General features: G+C 58.8%; 13 protein-coding genes across 13 annotated transcripts; 5 read left to right on the top strand and 8 right to left on the bottom strand.

Moving 5' to 3' along the window:
• Nucleotide 1: 1 nt before the first annotated feature.
• Nucleotides 2-364, top strand: HETIRDRAFT_308594 (uncharacterized protein; the record flags this gene model as incomplete). The annotated part of the gene is made up of 1 exon (XM_009543586.1): nt 2-364. The coding sequence occupies one exon, from the start codon at nt 2-4 to the stop codon at nt 362-364; it is 363 nt and encodes a 120-aa protein (XP_009541881.1).
• Nucleotides 361-2,405, bottom strand: HETIRDRAFT_109324 (glycoside hydrolase family 31 protein; the record flags this gene model as incomplete). The annotated part of the gene is made up of 10 exons (XM_009543585.1): nt 361-695; nt 776-977; nt 1,046-1,281; nt 1,559-1,688; nt 1,774-1,837; nt 1,897-1,925; nt 1,991-2,043; nt 2,120-2,138; nt 2,223-2,323; nt 2,378-2,405. The coding sequence occupies 10 exons, from the start codon at nt 2,403-2,405 to the stop codon at nt 361-363; spliced, it is 1,197 nt and encodes a 398-aa protein (XP_009541880.1).
• Nucleotides 2,406-3,346: 941 nt separating this feature from the next.
• HETIRDRAFT_308751 (uncharacterized protein) lies at nt 3,347-4,390 on the top strand (the record flags this gene model as incomplete). Its single annotated transcript, XM_009543584.1, has 3 exons — nt 3,347-3,837; nt 3,924-4,063; nt 4,185-4,390. 3 exons carry the CDS (start codon nt 3,347-3,349, stop codon nt 4,388-4,390), a joined length of 837 nt encoding a protein of 278 aa, XP_009541879.1.
• Nucleotides 4,391-4,907: 517 nt separating this feature from the next.
• On the top strand, nt 4,908-7,156 carry HETIRDRAFT_443377 (uncharacterized protein; the record flags this gene model as incomplete). Its single annotated transcript, XM_009543583.1, has 6 exons — nt 4,908-4,949; nt 5,263-5,546; nt 5,601-5,729; nt 5,822-6,548; nt 6,615-7,069; nt 7,099-7,156. 6 exons carry the CDS (start codon nt 4,908-4,910, stop codon nt 7,154-7,156), a joined length of 1,695 nt encoding a protein of 564 aa, XP_009541878.1.
• Nucleotides 7,157-9,403: 2,247 nt separating this feature from the next.
• HETIRDRAFT_414121 (uncharacterized protein) lies at nt 9,404-9,932 on the bottom strand (the record flags this gene model as incomplete). Its single annotated transcript, XM_009543582.1, has 3 exons — nt 9,404-9,415; nt 9,478-9,617; nt 9,692-9,932. The coding sequence occupies 3 exons, from the start codon at nt 9,930-9,932 to the stop codon at nt 9,404-9,406; spliced, it is 393 nt and encodes a 130-aa protein (XP_009541877.1).
• Nucleotides 9,933-10,539: 607 nt separating this feature from the next.
• On the bottom strand, nt 10,540-11,305 carry HETIRDRAFT_310617 (uncharacterized protein; the record flags this gene model as incomplete). The annotated part of the gene is made up of 2 exons (XM_009543581.1): nt 10,540-11,097; nt 11,150-11,305. 2 exons carry the CDS (start codon nt 11,303-11,305, stop codon nt 10,540-10,542), a joined length of 714 nt encoding a protein of 237 aa, XP_009541876.1.
• A 794-nt stretch (nt 11,306-12,099) lies between these two features.
• Nucleotides 12,100-12,746, bottom strand: HETIRDRAFT_448251 (uncharacterized protein; the record flags this gene model as incomplete). The annotated part of the gene is made up of 3 exons (XM_009543580.1): nt 12,100-12,188; nt 12,341-12,488; nt 12,660-12,746. 3 exons carry the CDS (start codon nt 12,744-12,746, stop codon nt 12,100-12,102), a joined length of 324 nt encoding a protein of 107 aa, XP_009541875.1.
• A 364-nt stretch (nt 12,747-13,110) lies between these two features.
• On the bottom strand, nt 13,111-13,875 carry HETIRDRAFT_378982 (uncharacterized protein). Its single transcript, XM_009543579.1, has one exon. The coding sequence runs from the start codon at nt 13,569-13,571 to the stop codon at nt 13,263-13,265; it is 309 nt and encodes a 102-aa protein (XP_009541874.1). The 5' UTR covers nt 13,572-13,875; the 3' UTR covers nt 13,111-13,262.
• On the bottom strand, nt 13,111-14,758 carry HETIRDRAFT_378979 (uncharacterized protein). Its single transcript, XM_009543578.1, has 2 exons — nt 14,354-14,758; nt 13,111-14,300 (listed from the first exon to the last, which is right to left on the bottom strand). The coding sequence occupies exons 1-2, from the start codon at nt 14,411-14,413 to the stop codon at nt 13,782-13,784; spliced, it is 579 nt and encodes a 192-aa protein (XP_009541873.1). The 5' UTR covers nt 14,414-14,758; the 3' UTR covers nt 13,111-13,781.
• Nucleotides 14,438-14,839, bottom strand: HETIRDRAFT_108666 (uncharacterized protein; the record flags this gene model as incomplete). Its single annotated transcript, XM_009543577.1, has 1 exon — nt 14,438-14,839. The coding sequence occupies one exon, from the start codon at nt 14,837-14,839 to the stop codon at nt 14,438-14,440; it is 402 nt and encodes a 133-aa protein (XP_009541872.1).
• Nucleotides 14,840-15,211: 372 nt separating this feature from the next.
• HETIRDRAFT_457205 (uncharacterized protein) lies at nt 15,212-17,416 on the bottom strand (the record flags this gene model as incomplete). The annotated part of the gene is made up of 6 exons (XM_009543576.1): nt 15,212-15,751; nt 15,785-16,199; nt 16,227-16,361; nt 16,448-16,941; nt 17,238-17,264; nt 17,321-17,416. The coding sequence occupies 6 exons, from the start codon at nt 17,414-17,416 to the stop codon at nt 15,212-15,214; spliced, it is 1,707 nt and encodes a 568-aa protein (XP_009541871.1).
• A 227-nt stretch (nt 17,417-17,643) lies between these two features.
• Nucleotides 17,644-18,190, top strand: HETIRDRAFT_407304 (uncharacterized protein). The gene is made up of 2 exons (XM_009543575.1): nt 17,644-17,948; nt 18,041-18,190. The coding sequence occupies exons 1-2, from the start codon at nt 17,774-17,776 to the stop codon at nt 18,064-18,066; spliced, it is 201 nt and encodes a 66-aa protein (XP_009541870.1). The 5' UTR covers nt 17,644-17,773; the 3' UTR covers nt 18,067-18,190.
• Nucleotides 18,084-18,653, top strand: HETIRDRAFT_309331 (uncharacterized protein; the record flags this gene model as incomplete). Its single annotated transcript, XM_009543574.1, has 1 exon — nt 18,084-18,653. A coding segment is annotated over one exon (570 nt), but the record flags the coding sequence as incomplete, so codon positions are not given.
• Between the last annotated feature and the right edge of the window lie 527 nt (nt 18,654-19,180).

The following is a 19,180-nucleotide window of genomic DNA, read 5'->3' as shown; positions in this document are numbered from 1 at the left end:
CATGCCAAGCGGTACAAAGGTGCGTGCCTCTCGCCCTCATCCTTCCCGTCCACCCGTTCCTCAGCGCCCCGTTCCTCGGCGCCCCGTTCCTCGACCCTGCGCATGCACATCCCTTCCGCACGTCCCTTCCCCAGACATGCAGCCTCGGCAGCCTTTCTTCTTTCCCCTCCCTCCAACTCCGCTGACTCCTGATCGCTCTAGAACACCTCCTTGCGCAAGTCCTCCGGCTTTCAGACACAACCTCCATTCACAGCCCTTCCATCCATCCTACCTCCCGCCCGCACGTCCGATGACCGGTTGCAACCCTCTCGCCTCCTCCATGAGCGCGCTCGCTATCAGTCCCGCTCCACCTTCCCTCACCTAGGCCCAAAGCTCCCAGAACGGCAGCCTGCTCTCGTTAACCGCGTCCCTCTCTGCCGTCGCCTCGCCTGCCGCTGCTCTCCCCACAATCCAGACCTCCGCTGGCCGGCCGCCTCCGAGCTCGCATGAGCCCACGATGCCCTCTCCCTCGTCGATCGCCTCGACATCTCGTTGCGCTCTCTCTCCATTGCCTCGGAGCCCCCGCTCCCGAGTCCCGTCAACATTGCAGATCAGAGCCTCGTCCACCCCGCACACGTCGCCATCCAGCTCATCGTCTAGCTTGCCAATCGCCAGCTCCCGCACACCCCGCCCTCTCTCTACGTCACAGAGGCCAACTGCCGCCGCGCCAACCTTGCCGCATCCGGGTCCTCCCCCAGTTTCCTCCCCGCTCCGCCTCCTACGACTGCGAGCACACATTCCGCGCAGGCTACGGCTACGAGACCTTCGGCGATGCTGCCCGCGTCAACGACTGCTTCGAGTGCGGACTCAAGCATGGTGACGAGAACTTCCTCTATGTGCGTACTTGTCTCTGCGGCTTCGTCCAACCTCGACCCTCCTCTCCTCCGCAGCGCATGGGCATGGCCGACGCATGGGCCATCTGTCTCCTTGCTATTCCCCTCCAGTGTGCCGCAACCGCAGCGACTATCGATATCACCCACCCCGCATCCGTGTATGGCCCCCGCACCTGTTCACGCTCTTGATCCCCGCGGGCGATGCCTATGAGGGCGAGGCCTACCGCTGCCTCGAACGCGCCGCCTACTTCAACTTCGCGCCTACACTGTACAAGCTCGGCCACACATAGGAGCTTGTCCAGCCACCGTTTCCGTTTGATCTTGTCGTCCTCAACGGCACCTAGCTCGCACGGCTTATGTGGGTCTGGTTCGCCCTCCTGGGGCAACGCGAGCTTTGCGTTAGTATACCCTGAGCCCGAGACGAGCCGGAGCGGGAGGTTACGGGTGGGTATAGGTTACAAGGGTTCTACGTCTCCTGGTAACTGTAGGTGCCGCTCATGTCCTCGGGCACATCCAGCTCGCTCATGCCTCTGCTGCACCCGCTATGTCAAATGTGTACTCATGTTCTCTGTTCTTTTTCTAAGGGTTGGCGGAGGTTGTTCCCAACCTCGCTTCGACTGACGATTTTCTCCTCCCCGTTTGCATCTATACCCGCCCTCCTCCACCGTTGCCATCCCTCTACGCACCGTCGCAAAACGAGCTCGCCTCGTTCATGTCGAGCCATATACCGGAGTACTCGACGCCCGCCGCGCTCCAGTTACGCAGCGCATCGGCCCACCACGCCTCTGTGCCGTTTGCGAACCAGTCCGGGAAGACCTACGCGTGCGAAGAGGGGTCAGATGAAGCAAGCAGCCCTGATGGTCAGTATGCAGTGAGGGCGGGGGCCTTAAGGATCACGCACAGTGTACCCCGGCCAGACTTGTCCGATGTATATTGACCCGTCTGGGTTCTTAATGAACACGTCCCTAAGCACACCTCGCATCAGCCCCGCACACACACATACGTACGACAGAACGACACGCACTGCTCAACTCCTCGTGTGTACGGGTCGTACTGCACGAACATGCGGGCGACACGTTGGTATCAGTGATAAGAGAAGTGCAAAGGGGAAAACGCACGACATCAGTGGCATTCGCGACGTGTCCGATAGCAGCGTCTACGATCGGGATATCTGCAGGGTCGGCATTGGCATCATGAGTGCACGGTGCATGATGGAAAAGAGACAAGGACAGAGGCATTGTACGCACAGTGCTGTCCGTTCGCAGCCTATGGGTGGTTGAGGACAGACAAGCAAACGTGCACACAAGTCCATTGATCAGTACCAGAACAAGGTCAAGCTGCAGGACGTACCAACTCGCGCGTGAACGCACGCATCTCCTCCGGGGGATAGCTTATAGGGTCAGATATGAAATCGCGCAGCGAATGGTAGAGATCTATATCGTTCCACATAACTGTGCGCCCCCAATAAACCGACCTATCACGAGCACAAGACACCACAAACGCACCTTCGAGAGGCACCCCCGCCCCGCGCATCGCGCTTACCTGCTCTCGCTCCTAGTAGTATTACCGACACTTTTGAGTCCACCGATATCCGAAACTACTGTGTTGCCAATTCTAACCTGAAAAGCTAGTAGTATTACCGGCACTTTTGAGTCCACCGATATCCGAAACTACTGTGTTGCCAATTAAATGCAAATATAAATATCAAAAAATCCCTTCTGTAATCTTCATACCCTGCTTCAACTTTGAGGCCCAGAAGCAGTGAAATTGAATCAGGGGCTCAATAGATATGGATTTAAACAGTCTACCCCCTAAAAGCAGACTGTGTGAAGCACAGTCTGGGTTTTGGGAACCAAATCCGAAGTTGCACACAATTCTGTCTGATTCAATAGGCTTAAAATGTATTTGTCATGGTACCCTAATATTTTCATTAGTAGACATGGAGTACTGAAGATGGTACAGGCAAAATACAGAATTGAGGGAAAAGCTCAAAAAACCGAGTCTCCAGTCCACAATTGTCCTTGGATTTCCATTGCCAAACTAATAAAATGCTCCTACATACACTACCTTTCAAATCATCCCCTAATTTTATCATTTGGATAAGGGGATCGAGAGATATGTAATTGTTTGTGATGTTGAGGGTATTCTGCAACCGGGAGACACAGTTTAGTCAGCATCGGGAAAGGGCGGCACACAGTCGGGAGATTGCGGACCCACAGTCGTCACACTGTTGTCACACTGTGCACAGTCTCTCTGTTGCGCCACACAGTCCGGCCGAGACCGCACACAGTCCGGATTTTGGCGCTGGTTCAGCGCCACACAGTCCGGATTCTCGGTGACAGTCCGAGATTTGGCGGTGAATCTGCGCCACACAGTCCGGCCGTGCCGCACACAGTCTGTTGATTGTCGCGCCACACAGTCCGACTGTGTCGGCACACAGTGCCCTCCAACATCTCATGAGAAGGACGAGCGTCATGAAGGTACGTTGTCGTCTCTCCTTGCGCCAGTCTTCCCCTGCACACCTGTCCCTCCGCTCGACCCACGCATGGTCGTCCTTTCGACTCCATATACGCCTGCCACCCAAGACCCCCACCCTCGACCCCTCGACCCCTTCCACTGTCGACCTTATCGATCCTCCTGTCCTTGCACATTCATTCCTTCCCCTCCTCACATATATTTCACATTTTCAGTCATTCTGCCCGCCCTCTCTCGTTCTGCGTTATTATAGAGACCCCATGCGCACTCGACCTCTCGCCTATTTGCCTGCTCGAAGTGCTCTGATGCTACGCCCTCGTTTTGTCGTCCCCGCCGGCTCCCCTCTCGCTCCCCAGATCAATTCCCACGCTCATGCCAAAGGAATTGCGATATCCGCAGGGAAGCGAGCGCATTCCAGTCCGTGTGCGCCGCGCCGCACTCTGCCTCAAGCGGAAGCTGCAAAGACGCGGTGCGCATCGCGTTCCAGAAGGTATGCGCGCGCACCACCCTCTCCCCCACACCCACCCTGCACTTCTTCGTGCGGTCCTGCAAGCTCAGCTGTACAGCGTCATATAGACTCATCTTCCAGCCCCTCCATCTCTCCCCACGTCTCTACCCCTCCCACTGCCCTTGCCTGTACGCGTCGGTGATGCTTGGCATCAAACAATCCACAGCGGACGAGTTGCGCAAGATACACGGCCCGCGCACGCCTCGATGTTGAGGGTTCCGCAGTGGACAAGTCTAGCAAAGTGCAAAAACGGCCGTGTGTAGTCTGCGGCAGCCTGGCTCGCCACCAAGCCCAAATTCGCCGAAGGTTAATTTGGGCTTGGTGGCGAGCCAGGCTGCCGCAGACTACACACCTGCCCTTAGCACGTTCTGCAACATCACAAATGACTCCGAGCATGCATAGGGAAAACAGAACGCAAGTGAGTGCTGGACATGTTCGAGCGCCACGAGAAGTACATCCCGCACATGCACACAGCACACCTTGTCTATCAGGAACGTCACCGCACTGCGACGCAGCGTCAAGTGGGAGCAGCTAGGCTGGCCTGAGGTAGATTGGTCGCTGAAGAAGTGAGGGATCGTTATTGTTTGCACAGTGAGTCTTCATTATGTTGACATTGAGTCTGAGTATGGGTGGGACATGGCGACACGCTCCAACCGCCTTCTGTAGCACCCTGACACACACGCCATGAGAGGATCTGACATACTCTCCCACTCGTACTATCAGCAACTGATTTCACATGCTTTGTGTGCACATATACGCGCTCCCACTCTTAGCTATTTTTCAAGTACCCCTTCTACCTGTAGTTAGATTTTTTTTCTCTCTCTCTGTATGTATATCACGACCCTGCAAACCATCTCTTCCTCTCCTAAAAAAGAGGCTATGTCTTTACACCATGGCCCCATTCACCCACACGACGTGTGGGCGAAAGTTGTGGAGAGAGTGTCGATCTGCGCTGACCTGCGCTGACCGCCAGCTCTCGACTCGACCAGATCCAGCTTCCAATTGCACGGAGGTTCTCACAGACAACATGTCTCCCCGCTGCCCACGCAACAATGGATTGCGAAACCGGGACAAGCATCAATCTGACTAGTCTTGTGAGTACATTTCTAACCTACTCTTCGATGCCCTCTCTTCCACACACTCAACTTTGCGAACGGGACGATGGGCCTCCGCCGATGCCCTGAGAAAGCAAGCATCGCCGAAGGCGTGTACTGACGTTTATTTTTATTTTTATTTACTTTTGCTGTCTGCAGATCCGTCCCATCCCTGCCTCGTCCTCTAACCTCGTCCACACCTACGCCCACGCTCGCCACCATCTCTTTTCCCGGTGCCACCCACGATCACCGTCGCTGAGGCGTCCTGCCCCACCGACGCCCACACGCTCACGCTGCCCGATGACGGGCCAAGCATCGCGACCGTCCGAGCGTCAACGACCGCGATGTCGACGACAACAACGACCACAATGAGGAAGGTCGGTGGCGGAAAGACACGCTGGGGGGAGAGAAGGGACGTGCGACGAGGATATTCACGAGGTATACTGCCTCTCTTCGCGCCAGCCTCCCTGCACACGCGTCCCTGCTCCTGCACGTCCCACGCCCCTGCACTCCTGTCCTCGACCGCCGACACCGCGCGCGTGGACCTCTCCTGCGGCCGCGCTTGCGAAAAGTGGCTCGCGTGCGGGAACTACGTCTGTGTGGAGTCGTGCCATCCCGGCGCGTGTCCGAGGCAGTGCAGTGCTAGTGCAGGAAAGTGGAGAAGCAGCTTGCATACAGGGAGGGAGAGAAGAAGGCGTGCGCCGTGGTGCATAGAGACGGCGAGGAGGAGGAGGAGGAGCAGTGGGTCGGGTCGTTTGATTGCGGGAATTCGTGCGATCGGTACGTTCTTCCTCGAATCTTCCTCCATACCCCCAATGAATTTCTCCCGTCTAACCGCCTCAGCCACCGCCTCCAACTGAGCTGCTCACTAGTGAGAACTCGGCGCCAACTCCTGCCATAGTTATCGAGCTGCAGTTTCGACTGCAGGACATTCAAGTCTCTCTTGCCTGCTTCATCGATAAGATCCGCGCCATGGAGGGTATGCTCTCTGAGCACAAAGCCATCAAGCGTGAAGTTAGCACCCTCCGCGAGCTGATAAAGGAAAAATGCGAATTAGACAGCGTACGCGGCAGACAATGCTCAGGGACGCTGCGTGCCAAGGACCACGACGACAGCGAGTACGGCGGCGACGACGATGACGCGCAGAGTATCGCAACCGTCATGCCCCACGAGCTGGAGTGCGTCGAGGAGGAGGACGAGGAGCAGCTGGCGGCGGAGGAAGAAGAAGAGGAGCGGCGGCGGCGGCGGCGGCGGCGGAGAGATGAGCTAGGTCGACCGATAACACCGGAGCCTACAGGGATGGGCATGGACATCCATGGCAGATCCAAAATGCACCTTGACGTGCTCAACATGCACTCACGATCGCCGCCGCCCCCTCTACGAGAGCCTTTTGCTCTTCAGCCTTCGACGTCTTCCGTGTTCGAGGAGCGCATCGATGCCCTCACCTCTCACCTCGAATCTGCGCTCGAGCTCTCACGCACGCTCCAAGCCCAGCAGGCTGCTGCGCAGAGTACCACCTCCATGCTTGAGCCCAAGGTCTCCTTGCTCGAGTCACTCGTCCAGGCGTCGCAGACCGATATACAGTCGCATGTCACTGAGGTGAGTCAAGAGCGCGCCTCGCTCACCTCACTCATCGCTGAGTGGAAGAAGGGTGTCGAGGGCTAGTGGAGCGGCGTCCGTGAGGAATGGGCTGAGGAGCGCATGCGGATCAATCAGGCGCGTGAGGTTTGGGAGGCGCGCGTGCGGGCTGCTGAGGAGGGGTTTGACGGCGCCGTCGCGAAGGTGGATGCCGGGCTCGCGACGCTGCAGCAACACCGACTCAAGGCGAACGTGAACGAGCGCAACGGTGTCAGGCTCGTCACACCCCCCAGTCCACGCAACATCTCGTCTGACTCGGGCAAGCGCCATCGGCGGAAACGATCGACAATCTCCCGAGGCCGATCGCGTTCGCACTCGGCCGAGTCGAACAAGGACGACGGTGGGTACGCGAGCTCATTCGAGGGCGTGACACTGCTCGATGACAAGCGCCAGTCAGCTTCCAAAGCACGCACGCGAGTGCCCTGGGCGCAGGATGATTCGGATTCGGACGTGCGTCATGCAAGCGACGATGCGAGGATCATGTCCTTGAAGCACTATGCCATCACCTCAGAGTCGTCGGTCCAGAAGGCATCGACAGGGTCCACGACGACGATGACGACGGAGGATGACGCTGCACATGCCTCGTCTGCCGCCGCCGCCGATCTGAAGGGCGCACACCTGGCGCCAGTGAGCTTTGTTCTCTGCGTTTTCGTGCATTCGCTCACGGCACTGTGTCGACAGATGGTTCAACATTCAGCACAGATGTCGACGACGGTGGGCGTGCCATGCTCAGCGTCGCCGCCTTGGCGGTGCTATGGCGTATCAAAGGATAATAGTTGCCGGGCAAATCTCACGGTCCTTTTATGATGGTTCAATCCCTGCGCACGTCTGGCTCAGTGGCGATCCTGTCCCTCCTTTTTCCGCCCTCATGCTCCTCACTGCTGCACCGCCTGTTCTGTTTCTGTGTGCGTCTCATCTGCCTTCTCGCCCATATTTGTTTGTTAGCGAGTAGCTTAGTCTGCACATCATGCAGCCTGCTGCCCTCCTGGCGTCTCTTGCCTCTTCTCGTCGCATGTCGTTTCCTTCGTCGATCCCACGCACGGCCATTGCTACGATCCCATGCAACATAATCACTTCGTCGTGCCCTTGTTCACCCTTCCTCGTCCTGCTGAGACCCCGCCGTCCCTACACAGTCGCCATGTCTCCACGCGCCCCCGCTCCTGCCTCACTTGTGCTCTACGTCTATGTACGAAGCATCGTAAATATCATGCCACACGCACTTCAGTGCATCGACGAGGAAGGTGATTAGGAGCTAGCAGCAAAGAGATGAGCTAGGAAGAGGGAGGCCGAGCATTACCAAGGTCTGTACCTCCCACTCTCAGCCTTCTCACCCGCCCGTTGTTTGTGTCCCCGAGACCCCCTCAATCTCTTCGATGCCAAGCCCGCTCACTCACTCGGCCCCCTCCATAGTCCATATCGCCCTCGTGCTCATGCGTGCACGCGCGATTCCTCAACGCCACGCACCCGTCTTTGCTCGCGACCCATATCCGCGCCCGTGCGTCTCCTCAAGCCCACCACCCACCATCCTAGCATATCCTCCGCCTCCTCCACCTTCGTCAACACCTCTGCCTCCGATGCCTCGTCCACCGTCACCACCATCACCACCCACATCACCACCACCACCACCACCTCCTCCTCCACCTCCTCACGCCGCTCCTCCGAGTCCTTGCGCACCATGCCCAGCGCCAACCGCCGCGACCGCGACCGGACCTCGCAGGACTGCTCCAAGTCGATGTCCGCGGCGAGCACCGCTCACATACGCGCCGCCCTCCTCGACCAGGCCGCCGCTGCCGCATCCGCATCCGCATCCGCATCCTCGCGCACTGGCCGGCCTTGCCTTCCCCCGGCGTCACGCCCCCCTCCACCCTTGGCTGCTGTATGAGCGGTATAGGACGGGGAGCTTCTCGCACGACGTGCGACGCAGAAGATCGGCAAGGAGGAGACGCGGCGGCTGACGCGCCCCCATCGTCTACCCTGCACTCCTCTCCCGCGTCGCTGAGGCCTTCCGCGTGCGCGTTCTTGAGCGGCGACATGCCTTGCCTTTGCGCGCGCGCTCAACGTCACTCACAGTCTCGCCCAGGCCACCTCGGCTCTCCAACCACGCAACCCAGGTGCACATCTAGCGCGCTCAGAGCCTTCTGCACGCCTCAGTCCCCATGCGCACCGCACCTGAGAGCATACCTGTGCGCACGCCCCCCGTCCGCGACGGGCTCCTCCGCGCACAAAATCGCCGCCCACGCGACCAACGTCGGCGCCAAAATGCGCGCACCCGCATTCTCCGCGCTCGCGACGACCCTGCCGGATCGCAGGGCTCCATCCTTTCCCTCGAAATGATCGGCGGCGGCTTTTACGAAGCGTGCGTCTCCTTTGCCCGTTTTCCCCTTGCCCGTCTTTCTTTCTTTCCATTCCATCTCTCTCTCGTCCCCTCTCGTCGTCCCTTCGCGTACATTTGGTGTAACATCCATCCGTCGCTTGCACGAATGCACGACTCCATGCAACCCCGATCGTGTCCACAACCGGCGAGATTCGCGTCTCTGCGTGCCAGTCCATTCCTCGGGTTTAATCTCGCGTCGCTACCCTCTTCCGTGGATGCGTGCATCCAAATCATTCTGCCTGATTGCCTCGAAGCCTAGTTTGCAATTGAGCTCTCGCCTCCCAGCATCCGTCGCGGCACGCAACGCCCCCCTCATCCTTCATGAGGTCCGCTGGTATGGCTGCTCAATCTCGACGCGCCCGGGCCGTCTTACCTCTTTCAGCGTCGTCTTACCTCTTTCGTCTTCTTTGTTTTTTTATCATCATCACTACGCTCAACGCTATCATATCCGCCACTGACACGTTCTTGAGAAATCCATTGCAAACATCTGTAGAACCAGCATCGCTTACTGGATACCTGAGCGTTAACGAAGGGCGCGAAGAATGTGAGCGAGTCGTTCATAGCCGTTCCACTATTCTCGGCACGAAGCGTCTCGAACCCAATCGACGCGTCCAAACCGCCCACGCCAGTACCTACGTCTGCAGTAACAAAGTCATCTGCATGCATTAAGGTGGAACAGCTGTCAGCGACTGGCTCTGCCTGGCACCAAAACTCAGAGCTAAACACGTACGAAAGGCCACTCGAATCCATTGCGCCGCTGTCTCCCGTCCCAGAAGCTGACTCCCTTCCACGTAGTTCGTGCATGGTGTGATTGCGCGCTTGAAACCACCGTCATTGGCACCGCCTGTGTCGACGAGGAGGTGTTCGAGCTCGTTTGATACTAGGATTGGATTCGGCGCAAAGGCAAAGGAAGAAAATATGAGATTCTGCGGTAAAAGCAACAGAAACAATGGGGAAATGTGGGCGCGCATTCTGGGAGTCAAAGACGGCCGGAGTCGAGGATACTCACAAATCGCAAAACCAATAGTCTCGGTAGCTTAATTAATACGGCGATAGTTGTGTCTCAGTCGGTCCAAGAAGCACGCTGACTTCTAATAGTCAGGTGCCAGATAGTTGCTAGATCCACCATCAAGCCGTCGAACGCCGAGGCACGAGGCACCAATGTTCTCTCTTTTATTGACCGAGCCACTTTACGAGCCTACATCTGCCTACATACCAGCGAGCTCTACTGGTTCCCCTGATATTGATTCGCTATGTGCACAACGCGCCGGCTCCAGTGGCAAGTTTGCAAGTGACCAGCAGCGGGATATCTAGGATGTATGAGGACACGCGGTTTCACAATACGTCCCGTGGACAGATAACCTCTACATGCTCGTGAGGCTTCGGGCTTCGATCAGATTGATCAATATACTCAAGCGCCCGACATTGAAAGTGAGCCCAAAATGAGACTCACGGCTCACCGATATCAGAGCCGTCCTCGGAGGAATTGTGGGGGTGAACATATGGATGATAATCGACAGTTGTCACAGGAACATCCAAAACGCACATACCGACATTATAAGGGACGAGTCTCCGCGATTAATAAATGCCAGGTACAAGCTTATATCTGACTTTCCTACTCCAAGCCACCCACTCCGCGCCGAACTTTTCCTTTAACATCTTATCCTCCTGACTCGTCCTCCAAAGCATGACAAGCGTGACGTGGATGTTCCACATCAGATAAAATAAGCAGAACGCTTTTCCCCGCCAGGTCTCGAGCCATCCGCACTCTCTGATCCACGACCCCTCGCTGAGTGCGCATAAGACAGATCCCGTGAATCCCAAGATGCTCCCAGTGTAGCTTGGGTGGCGAACCCAAGCGTACGGGCCGCTCGTCACGAGCGTGTGTTTGGGTCGTATGGTGATTTGGAATGTGAAGAGACGGCCGAGTGCCCGATAGCACAAGGTGCGAATGATTGCTGAGATGACAAGAAAGGTGATGCTGACCAGGAACGATGGAGAAATTCGGATGGCTGTCGATCCAATTGACTCTTTCGAAATATAAGAGAATAAAAGCCGTGCGATGGGATTAGGGTGCTCGGAGTAGCTGGCACATATGGCCAGTGCTTCGCAGAGGGATACGGCCCACATCAAACCCTGTAATCCACGGTGAGAGGGACAGTGTAGTATAAGGGGAGAGGGTCTCTACCTTGGTCACACCTGGGCCCCAAGAAAAATACGAACTTGGCCATAAATCTTTGTGCTTCGACAATTCTCCCGAGGGTGGTGCAGCGTTAGGAGGGGTAACGCTACGATGGACACAAAGGGAACCGATAAGTAACAGGGGGAGCTTGATCAAAGACATCGTTACTCTGTTCAACGTAGCTCCCATGGACACAGAGCCGCAGCAGCCGCGAAGGGGGCCTATATATATTTCTCACGAGGGCGGCGAATCCATCCATCCCTATCTATCCATCCATAATCCATAAATAGAGGGCGACACTGGAAAATTGTGGCGCTGGGCCGGCGGCTAGTAGTATTACTGACACTTTTGAGTCCACCGATATCCGAAACTACTGTGTTGCCAATTAAATGCAAATATAAATATCAAAAAATCCCTTCTGTAATCTTCATACCCTGCTTCAACTTTGAGGCCCAGAAGCAGCAAGATTGAATCAGGGGCTCAATAGATATGGATTTAAACAGTCTACCCCCTAAAAGCAGACTGTGTGAAGCACAGTCTGGGTTTTGGGAACCAAATCCGAAGTTGCACACAATTCTGTCTGATTCAATAGGCTTAAAATGTATTTGTCATGGTACCCTAATATTTTCATTAGTAGACATGGAGTACTGAAGATGGTACAGGCAAAATACAGAATTGAGGGAAAAGCTCAAAAAACCGAGTCTCCAGTCCACAATTCTTACCTGAAAAGCTAGAAGGTTCAGGGTAGGACAGGGGTATGGCAGGGCTAAAGAGGCCATTAAGAGGTGAAGAAGCCACCCATGCTAATACATGGCTGACATGACGAGCCTGTCCGCGGCTGGAGAGCCTCGTCATGTCAGCCGCGTATTGGCAGGGCTGAGTCCCGATACGTGGCTGACATGACGAGCCTCACTGCGGCTGGAGAGGCTCGTCATGTCACGGCGGGCGGGCATGTGCTAGAGGAGACGGCTGTGGGATCGATAGGACGCGTGCGGGCGGATGTGGGTCGCAGGGTCGCATGTGCACGCATCAGAGGCGGGATTGACTATCGAAGAGGTCGAGTGAGCGAGCGGGCATGGCATCAAGGAGGCCGCAGAGGTTGCGAGCAAAGGGCGGGCCAAAAGGACGAGAGCGGGTTGTACGGACCTTGATAATGCTCTGCCTTCGTCTTCCTAGCTCATCTCTCTGCTGCCTCACCCTCCTCGTCGACGCACTGAAGCGTACGTGGCATTCTCTTCGCGATGATTTGTGCGCGGGCGCTGAGCACAAGTGCGGAGAGAGCGGGGCAGCGTGGAGGGTCCAGGCGATGCACGAGCGTGGGCTGGAGGCGATAAGCGGGAGGGTACTGAGTGGCGCAGATGTGTAGCGTGGAGAGGAAGACACGCATGTGCACATGCACTCGAAGGCAGGAACGTGAATGTCAACATCAACGGCGTAGAGATTTGAGGGTACTAAGTAGGCGGCGGGCGTGGGCTCAAGGAGATGGGCGTGGGCTCGAGGGGACGAGGGAACGTACGCATGCAACTTCGGATCGCAGGCGCAGGCGGGTGCGTGCACTGAGGGGGGACGGGGGAGGGGAGGGGAGGGGCGTGGAGAGGCTCATGGCGGAACGATAGGGCGAGCAGGGATGGCGTCGAGCATGCACAGGGTCTTGGCAGTGACATGGTCTGGGACGCCTGGACGAATGACTCGAGCGAGGAAACCTTCGACTTCAGCATGGAGATGGTGCTCTGCGCGGCAGCTATCCGTCTTGCGCGTGATCACGGAGCCGCCGGCCTCGCCTGAACCTTCAATCGCGGGATAGGTGCTGTATACTAGGATGGGATATCCCCCTCCTCCAATACATATCACGGCCGTCGCGATCTTTCCTTCGCTTGTCCATCTGTCCTCGCGCATGAGAACAGGGCCCCTGTCCGACGACGCCAAATTGATGATCTACTCCTTAGTTCGCTATGCCCCTTTGTATTACCGTAGTTTCATCATTTCAGAGCAATAGACGGCGCAACGCGCGATATCATACAAGTTCACAGCGCTCAGCCGCTGCCAGCTACCATGTAACGTTTAGCAGTAGACGGACAGACAGACGGACAGACGAGAAGGACAGGGGAAAGACACAAAGTCAAGAGTAAGGAGACACTAGAGAACGAAAATGAAAAAAAAAACAGCGAAAATGCAAGAACAACAAAGAATAGAACAAAGAAAACACAGGAGCAGCGAGCGGCAGCTTGTCGGGCGTGGAGCTTGTGCGAGAGCTCGAGCAGAGATTCGAGCCAGGAAGCGATGGCATGGATACGCTCCCCGGACACGGAAGGTGTTGAAGGTTGGGCTGCTTGAAGTTAAACAGCCTGCAATTCTGACGCGTGTATACATCGTTGGTCTCCGCACTAATTCTCATGCCTGCTTGGCAACGCAAAGAAAACTGAGCCATGGCCTGGGTGCTCAGCAAATTTAGTGGAACATCAGGCGAGTTTGCTAGTGCAATTGCACATGCGCATATAGCCGCTCATCCAAAGCGTGACGTCTGCGTCGCGCTCGAGCATCCAGCTTGTCACTAGGCACTGCGTAGTCGGTTATGCGACTGGAAAAGGGCGGAGGACGGCGACGGGGGCATGATCACGGGCAGAGACAACTCGCCGTATTACTGCGAGGACGCGGACGTGCTGAGCAGCCGAAAGAACTTAGCGTTGGAGCAGTTGTTTGACAGCGGCACTGGACTTGCGAGGTGTGCAGTCAGCGGTAGGCCGACAACGAGCGTGACTTCCAGATGGACGACGAGAAGACAGATGGAGAGATGAGCATGGGCATAAAGATGGGGATAGGGATGGGAATGGCTTCCGAACTCGACGTCGAAAATGCTGCCACGCGGAGTCAACCCTGTCCGAGGTTGCATCGTGGGAGTGTCGTGCATGGCCTGGACCTCGCTGAGCTTGTTCGCGTGGTTGCTGAGCTCGCGCAGGATGTCGTTCCCCTGCTGCGCCGACGCGGGCGGAAGGTTGTCGTGGCAGACGGCGACGATGCTGGACACGATCGTGATGATCTGCGTGAGGTTCTCATTGACAGTCGGCGAGGGCATCGGTGAGGGCGTCGGCGAGCGGACGCCGGACAGCACGCTCTGGATGGTGTAGACGATTGATTCAGTCTGCGCTTCGAGAGAGGGCTGTGAAAAAGCGTGAGTGCGGGGTAAATGAACCATCAGAAGACAAGTATTACCTTAAGCTCTGTGCAGGCATCCTCCGAGCCCTCCGCAACCGCCGAGTCGTTGCTGAGCATGCCCGCTGTGCTCCCCTTGGGCACCTAACCAAAGGTTGGCGGCGGCGAGCAGCCCGCGGAGCTTGAGCACTCCGACGACGCTTTGCGGAAGCGGCCGTCGCCTGACGAGCGCCCTGACAATGGCAGACGCCTCGACGGCGACTCGGCCGAGTAGGGCGGCTGCTGGCGGAGCAGATTGGGCTGCAGCGGGTAGTGGTCCTCCTCTGGGCGGTCCACGCGCCTGTTCGAGGCCGACGATGAGCTCGCGCGCTGCACAGGCGCCGCCGGCTTTGCCTCCTCGACCGAGTACAGGGTGGGCGAGAACTCGTTCGATGCTGATGCTGGGGCGGGCGTGTACTGCCCTAGCTCCTGTTTGATCGCCCTGCGGATGGACACCGCGCGCCCGATCTCAGTGATCACACGCGGCGTCGTAATCCTCGTCGTCATCAAGCTTGCCCGTGGACATCACCTCGACCTCATCGTGGACGCCCCCGCGTGGTCGACCCCGCCGTCATACATGCCGCATGAGGCGCGCCCAATGACCCTGTCGTCGTCCCCTGCCCTAGCCATATAGGCCGCCGCCTCTTAGCCGCCTCCGACATGTCCGTACAGGTTCCAGCCGTTGCCATCAAGAAGGAGGTATCGGGGAGGAGGAGTTGTCGTGGAAGGTGTTGAGTCATGGTTCAGGAGGCAGCCTCGTGGCCGTCGTCGTCGTCGGGGCTGAGACTGAGGAACCATTCGTCGAATCTCTGGTCGTTCTGGGCGGCCTCATCGGGGCGGGCCGGTGGCCGTCGACGCCGTGCGTGGTCGGAGACAGCATCAGGAGGGGTCCGCGCCCGGCGGACGCCACATCAGGGCCCTGCCAGACCCCTGTGTTGGCGGCCCCACATGTGGTAGAGACGGCGACGAGGCTGTCGTCATAGGCACGTCCTCGACGCCGCGGTTCACGAGGCCGCGGTTGTGCATGACGAGACACCGGGCAACACCGCGTCCTCGGGGAGCCACCGTTGGAAGCGAGGAGAAGGCGGCGAGGGGAAGGCGGCGACGCCGTGTTGGCGAGGAGGCAGGGCCGTCGAGGCCTCGCCGTTGACGATCTCGGTGGTGTGCACGGGGAGGCAAGGTCCAGGCGGTGAGGTGGTCGGGACCTGGCGTGTAGAGACGGCGTGCAGGCCGCAGCGTGAAGAGCTGGCAGGATCGAGAAGGCTGCTGCACGCCTGGGGTCATCGGGACCGAGCGTGCAGGCAGCAGCGCGGAGGCCTCGGTGTCGTCGTCAGGGCCGTCGTGTCGAGCGGGCGCTGTTGTTGTCGAGGAGCAGGCGGGGTGGATGAAAACGTGAGGAGGCGCCGTCGAGTGAGGAGCCTGGGGTGAGGAGGCCGGGGTTGTTCACGAGACCTCGGGCGACGCGCCGTTGTCGAGGCAAGGGACCGGCAGTGGAGGCGGCAGGGTGGAGGCGGCGGCGTGGTGGGGATCGGACGTGGAGGCGGCGTTGTCGAGCCTGGGACCGTCGTCGGCACCGGGCAGGGTCGAGGTGTGGTCGAGCCTGGCGGTGGAGGGGGTAGCATCGAGGCGGTAGAGTCGAGGCGGCGGAGTCGAGTCGAGGTCGTCGGAGGCGGTGGCTGCGAACCTGGTGTCGTCGTCGGGAGTGGGGATAGAGACGGAAGCGTTGAGGCGGCGGCGTGGTCGGGACAGGGCCGCGTCGAGGCGGTAGGGTCGAGGCGGCGTCGTCGAGTCGGCGTCGTCGAGTCGGCGTCGTCGAGTCGGCGTCGTCGAGTCGGTGTCGTCGAGTCGGTGTCGTCCGAGGCGGCAACTGCGAGCCTGATGTCGCCGTCAGCACCGGCCGGTGCGCGAGGATGCGGATGCGGATGCGGCAGCGGCCGTCTGGTCGAGGAGGGCGGCGCGGAGGAGGGCGGTGCTCGTGGCGGATATGGGCTTGGACTGGTCCTGCACGGTGCAGTCTCGGCCGCCGGCGCTGGGCATGGTGCGTCACAACTCAGAGGAGCGGCGTTAGCTGGAGGAAGCGGTGGTAGTGGTGGTGTGGGTGGTGGTGGTGGCGACAGCGGAGAAGGCGGAGGAGGTAGAGGGAAGGTGGAGGAGGCGGAGGACGTGTCGGGGTGGTGGACGGCGGTGGTGTCGAGCTGGAGCGAGCAGGCGAGCGCGGCGTCGAGCGGGAGATGCGGGTCAGTCGAGCGTAGGTCCGGGAAACCTATGCGATGCGCGAGGCGATGTGGACGATGCGGGCGAGCCGGCCGGTGGGCCAGCGGGCCGGTGGGCCAGCGGGCCGGTGGGCCAGCGGGCCAGTGGGCATGAGATCGTGCGAGGAGAGCGGGGAGGGTAGCACAGCGAGCGATCGGGTCGAGAGGGTCGGACGGGGGAGCGAGTCGGACGGGAGAGCGGGTCGAACGAGATAGCGGGGCGGACGGGAGAGCGGGTCGGATGTGGGAGAGGTTGAGCGGACGAGATGAGGGGGCGGGTAGAGTCGAGGGATATGCCGTTGAGGGCGACGTGGAGAGGAGGTCGAGGGCGAGAGGTGTGCGTGTACGGGGGAGGAACTGGGGCGAGTGACGACGTACCTATGGTTATGTCCTCGTCGTCCGTTTCCTCCCTCTTCTGTGCTCCTTCTCGTCCTCCTCCTCGTTGTCGTGGTTTTCCGCCTCGTCGAGTAGCGTTGGTTCGTGGGTGTTGGTGGAATGGGACGCCGCTGCCGTGGAGACCGTGGATTGTGTCGAATGAGACAGCGGTGGGAGCAAGCAACTGTTCGAAGGGACGCGTGTGCAAGGGACCGAGGGAACGAGTAGTCGAGGCAGATGAGCGGTCGTGGCATCGAACGAGCCGAGCGGGAGCGCACGAGGGAGCCGAGAGAGAGAGGGATATACTGGACGAGAGCGGGAGGGACGGATGTGCAGGTCGACGCAAAGAAAGACGACGTACCCCGTTTGTGCCCTCTCTGTTCCCCCTTGTCTTTCCGCCGCCGCCGCTGTTCCTCAGCGTCATCTTCCTCAGCGTCGTTGTCGTTGTCATCGTCATCTTGGTCGCCTTCGTTGTCGTCGTCGTTGACGCTCGGACATTTGCGATGATTGGCGTGCCATCGGGCAGCGTGGGCGTAGGGGCGTTGGTGGAGCGGGACGCCATCGCCGTGGAAACCGTGCAGCACGCCAAACGAGACAGTGATGGGCGCAGGCGTGGGGTCGAAGGGATGCGTGTGCACGACGCCGAGGGAACAAGTGAAGGGTTGAGGCGGACGAGCGGGAGCTGGAGAGTCACGAAGTTAATTAAGTGGTCGCGTGGGCGCGACGCGAAGTTGAGTCCTTCGCACCCGTCTCTAACTCAAGTCTGTCCGCGCGCAAACCTCAGCCTTCGTCCCCTCGCCCTCGCCTCGACACCATGCACACCCACCACCCACTTCCTTCGCCTTCGTCCTCCCATCCTCCTGGCCCGATGCACACGCGTTCACTCGGTCACAACAACTCCTTCGACTACTCCCTCACGCGCCCCTGCCGCCGCCACACCCGTGCTTCGCCCTTGCGCACAGCGTGTCGCAATCGTCACGCTACCCATGCTTCAGCGCGTCGACGGCGAGGGTGAGGAGAGTTGTCAATGAGAAGAGAAGGTGCGAAGAGGAATGCCATGAAAAAGGTCCGTATCACTTACTTTCGCTAGCCCTCCCCCAGCCCTAGTCCTGCCCCTCCCTGCCCGGCCCTGCCTGTCCCGCGCACCTGCGCACACCCGGAAGCGGCTCCTCACGCCGCGTCTCTTCCCCTGCTCTCTCCTAGGAAGCGAGGGCACGACCACGCTCCCCGGTACCCTACCGCCCGACGCCTTGTTCTCCAAACACGCCCACTCGACGCTGCGCACCGCCGCGCACGCATCGCACGAGCGCACCCTGTCCTCCGCCTCCGGCTACGCGCACCACCATGTGGCCGGCGCTGCCAAGAGCACCACCTCGCCCGCGAAGCAGCGCTACGTCGCGGACGCGCACGGCCTAGAGATCGTCAAGAAGATCCGGCAGGGCGAGGTCGAGCTGCGCGATCGCACCATCGTCCTGTGCGGCATCAAAGCCAACGTCCGTCCAGCTCGCTTTGCGAAGCTGAGGGCCATCAAGGACGCGAAGAAGCTAGGCAAAGCCCCCACCGCGATCCCCGCTATCTCAGGTTTAAAACGCCTCCGCAGCCGACATCGTGGCAGCGCAGGGGAAAGAGGCGGCGGTGAGCGGGGGCATAGGCGTGGACGAGGACAGAGACGGGGTCGGGAAGGGAAAGGTTAGTCCCTCGAGGATCTGTAGATAGTAGAAGTTAAGGAAAAGAGAATGAAACATCATGTATCAGTACATGCCCTCGGCGATGCAGAGGCCCATCGTCTGTTTGCAAAGCCGAGTGCGAGAAATAAAGGGTACAATAAGATATAATAAGAACATACTCACAGTGCAGGCATCTGTAAGTTTAATGCTCGTAGGCTGTCTCATTCATGTAGAGTCGAGTTTGTGCAGGTTTTGTGCTTGTTGGCACAGCGGAATCCTGATACGCGGCTGACATGACGAGCCTATCTAGCCACGGAGAGGCCCGTCATGTCAGGCGCGTATCAAGACTCAGCCCTGCCAATACGCGGCTGACATGACGAGCCTGTGCAGCAGCAGACAGGTTCATCATGTCAGCCGTGTATTAGCAGAGCTGAGTCCTGATACGCACCTGACATGACGAGCCTCTCCAGCCGCAGTGAGGCTCGTCATGTCAGCCGCGTATCAAGACTCAGCCAAGCTGATACGCGGCTGACATGATGAACCTGTCTGCTGCT

The sequence above is a fragment of the Heterobasidion irregulare genome (genome assembly GCF_000320585.1).
Source record: "Heterobasidion irregulare TC 32-1 unplaced genomic scaffold scaffold_02, whole genome shotgun sequence".
NCBI classification, from domain to species: Eukaryota; Fungi; Basidiomycota; class Agaricomycetes; order Russulales; family Bondarzewiaceae; genus Heterobasidion; species Heterobasidion irregulare.
This window is presented reverse-complemented; position numbering and strand designations above follow the sequence as displayed.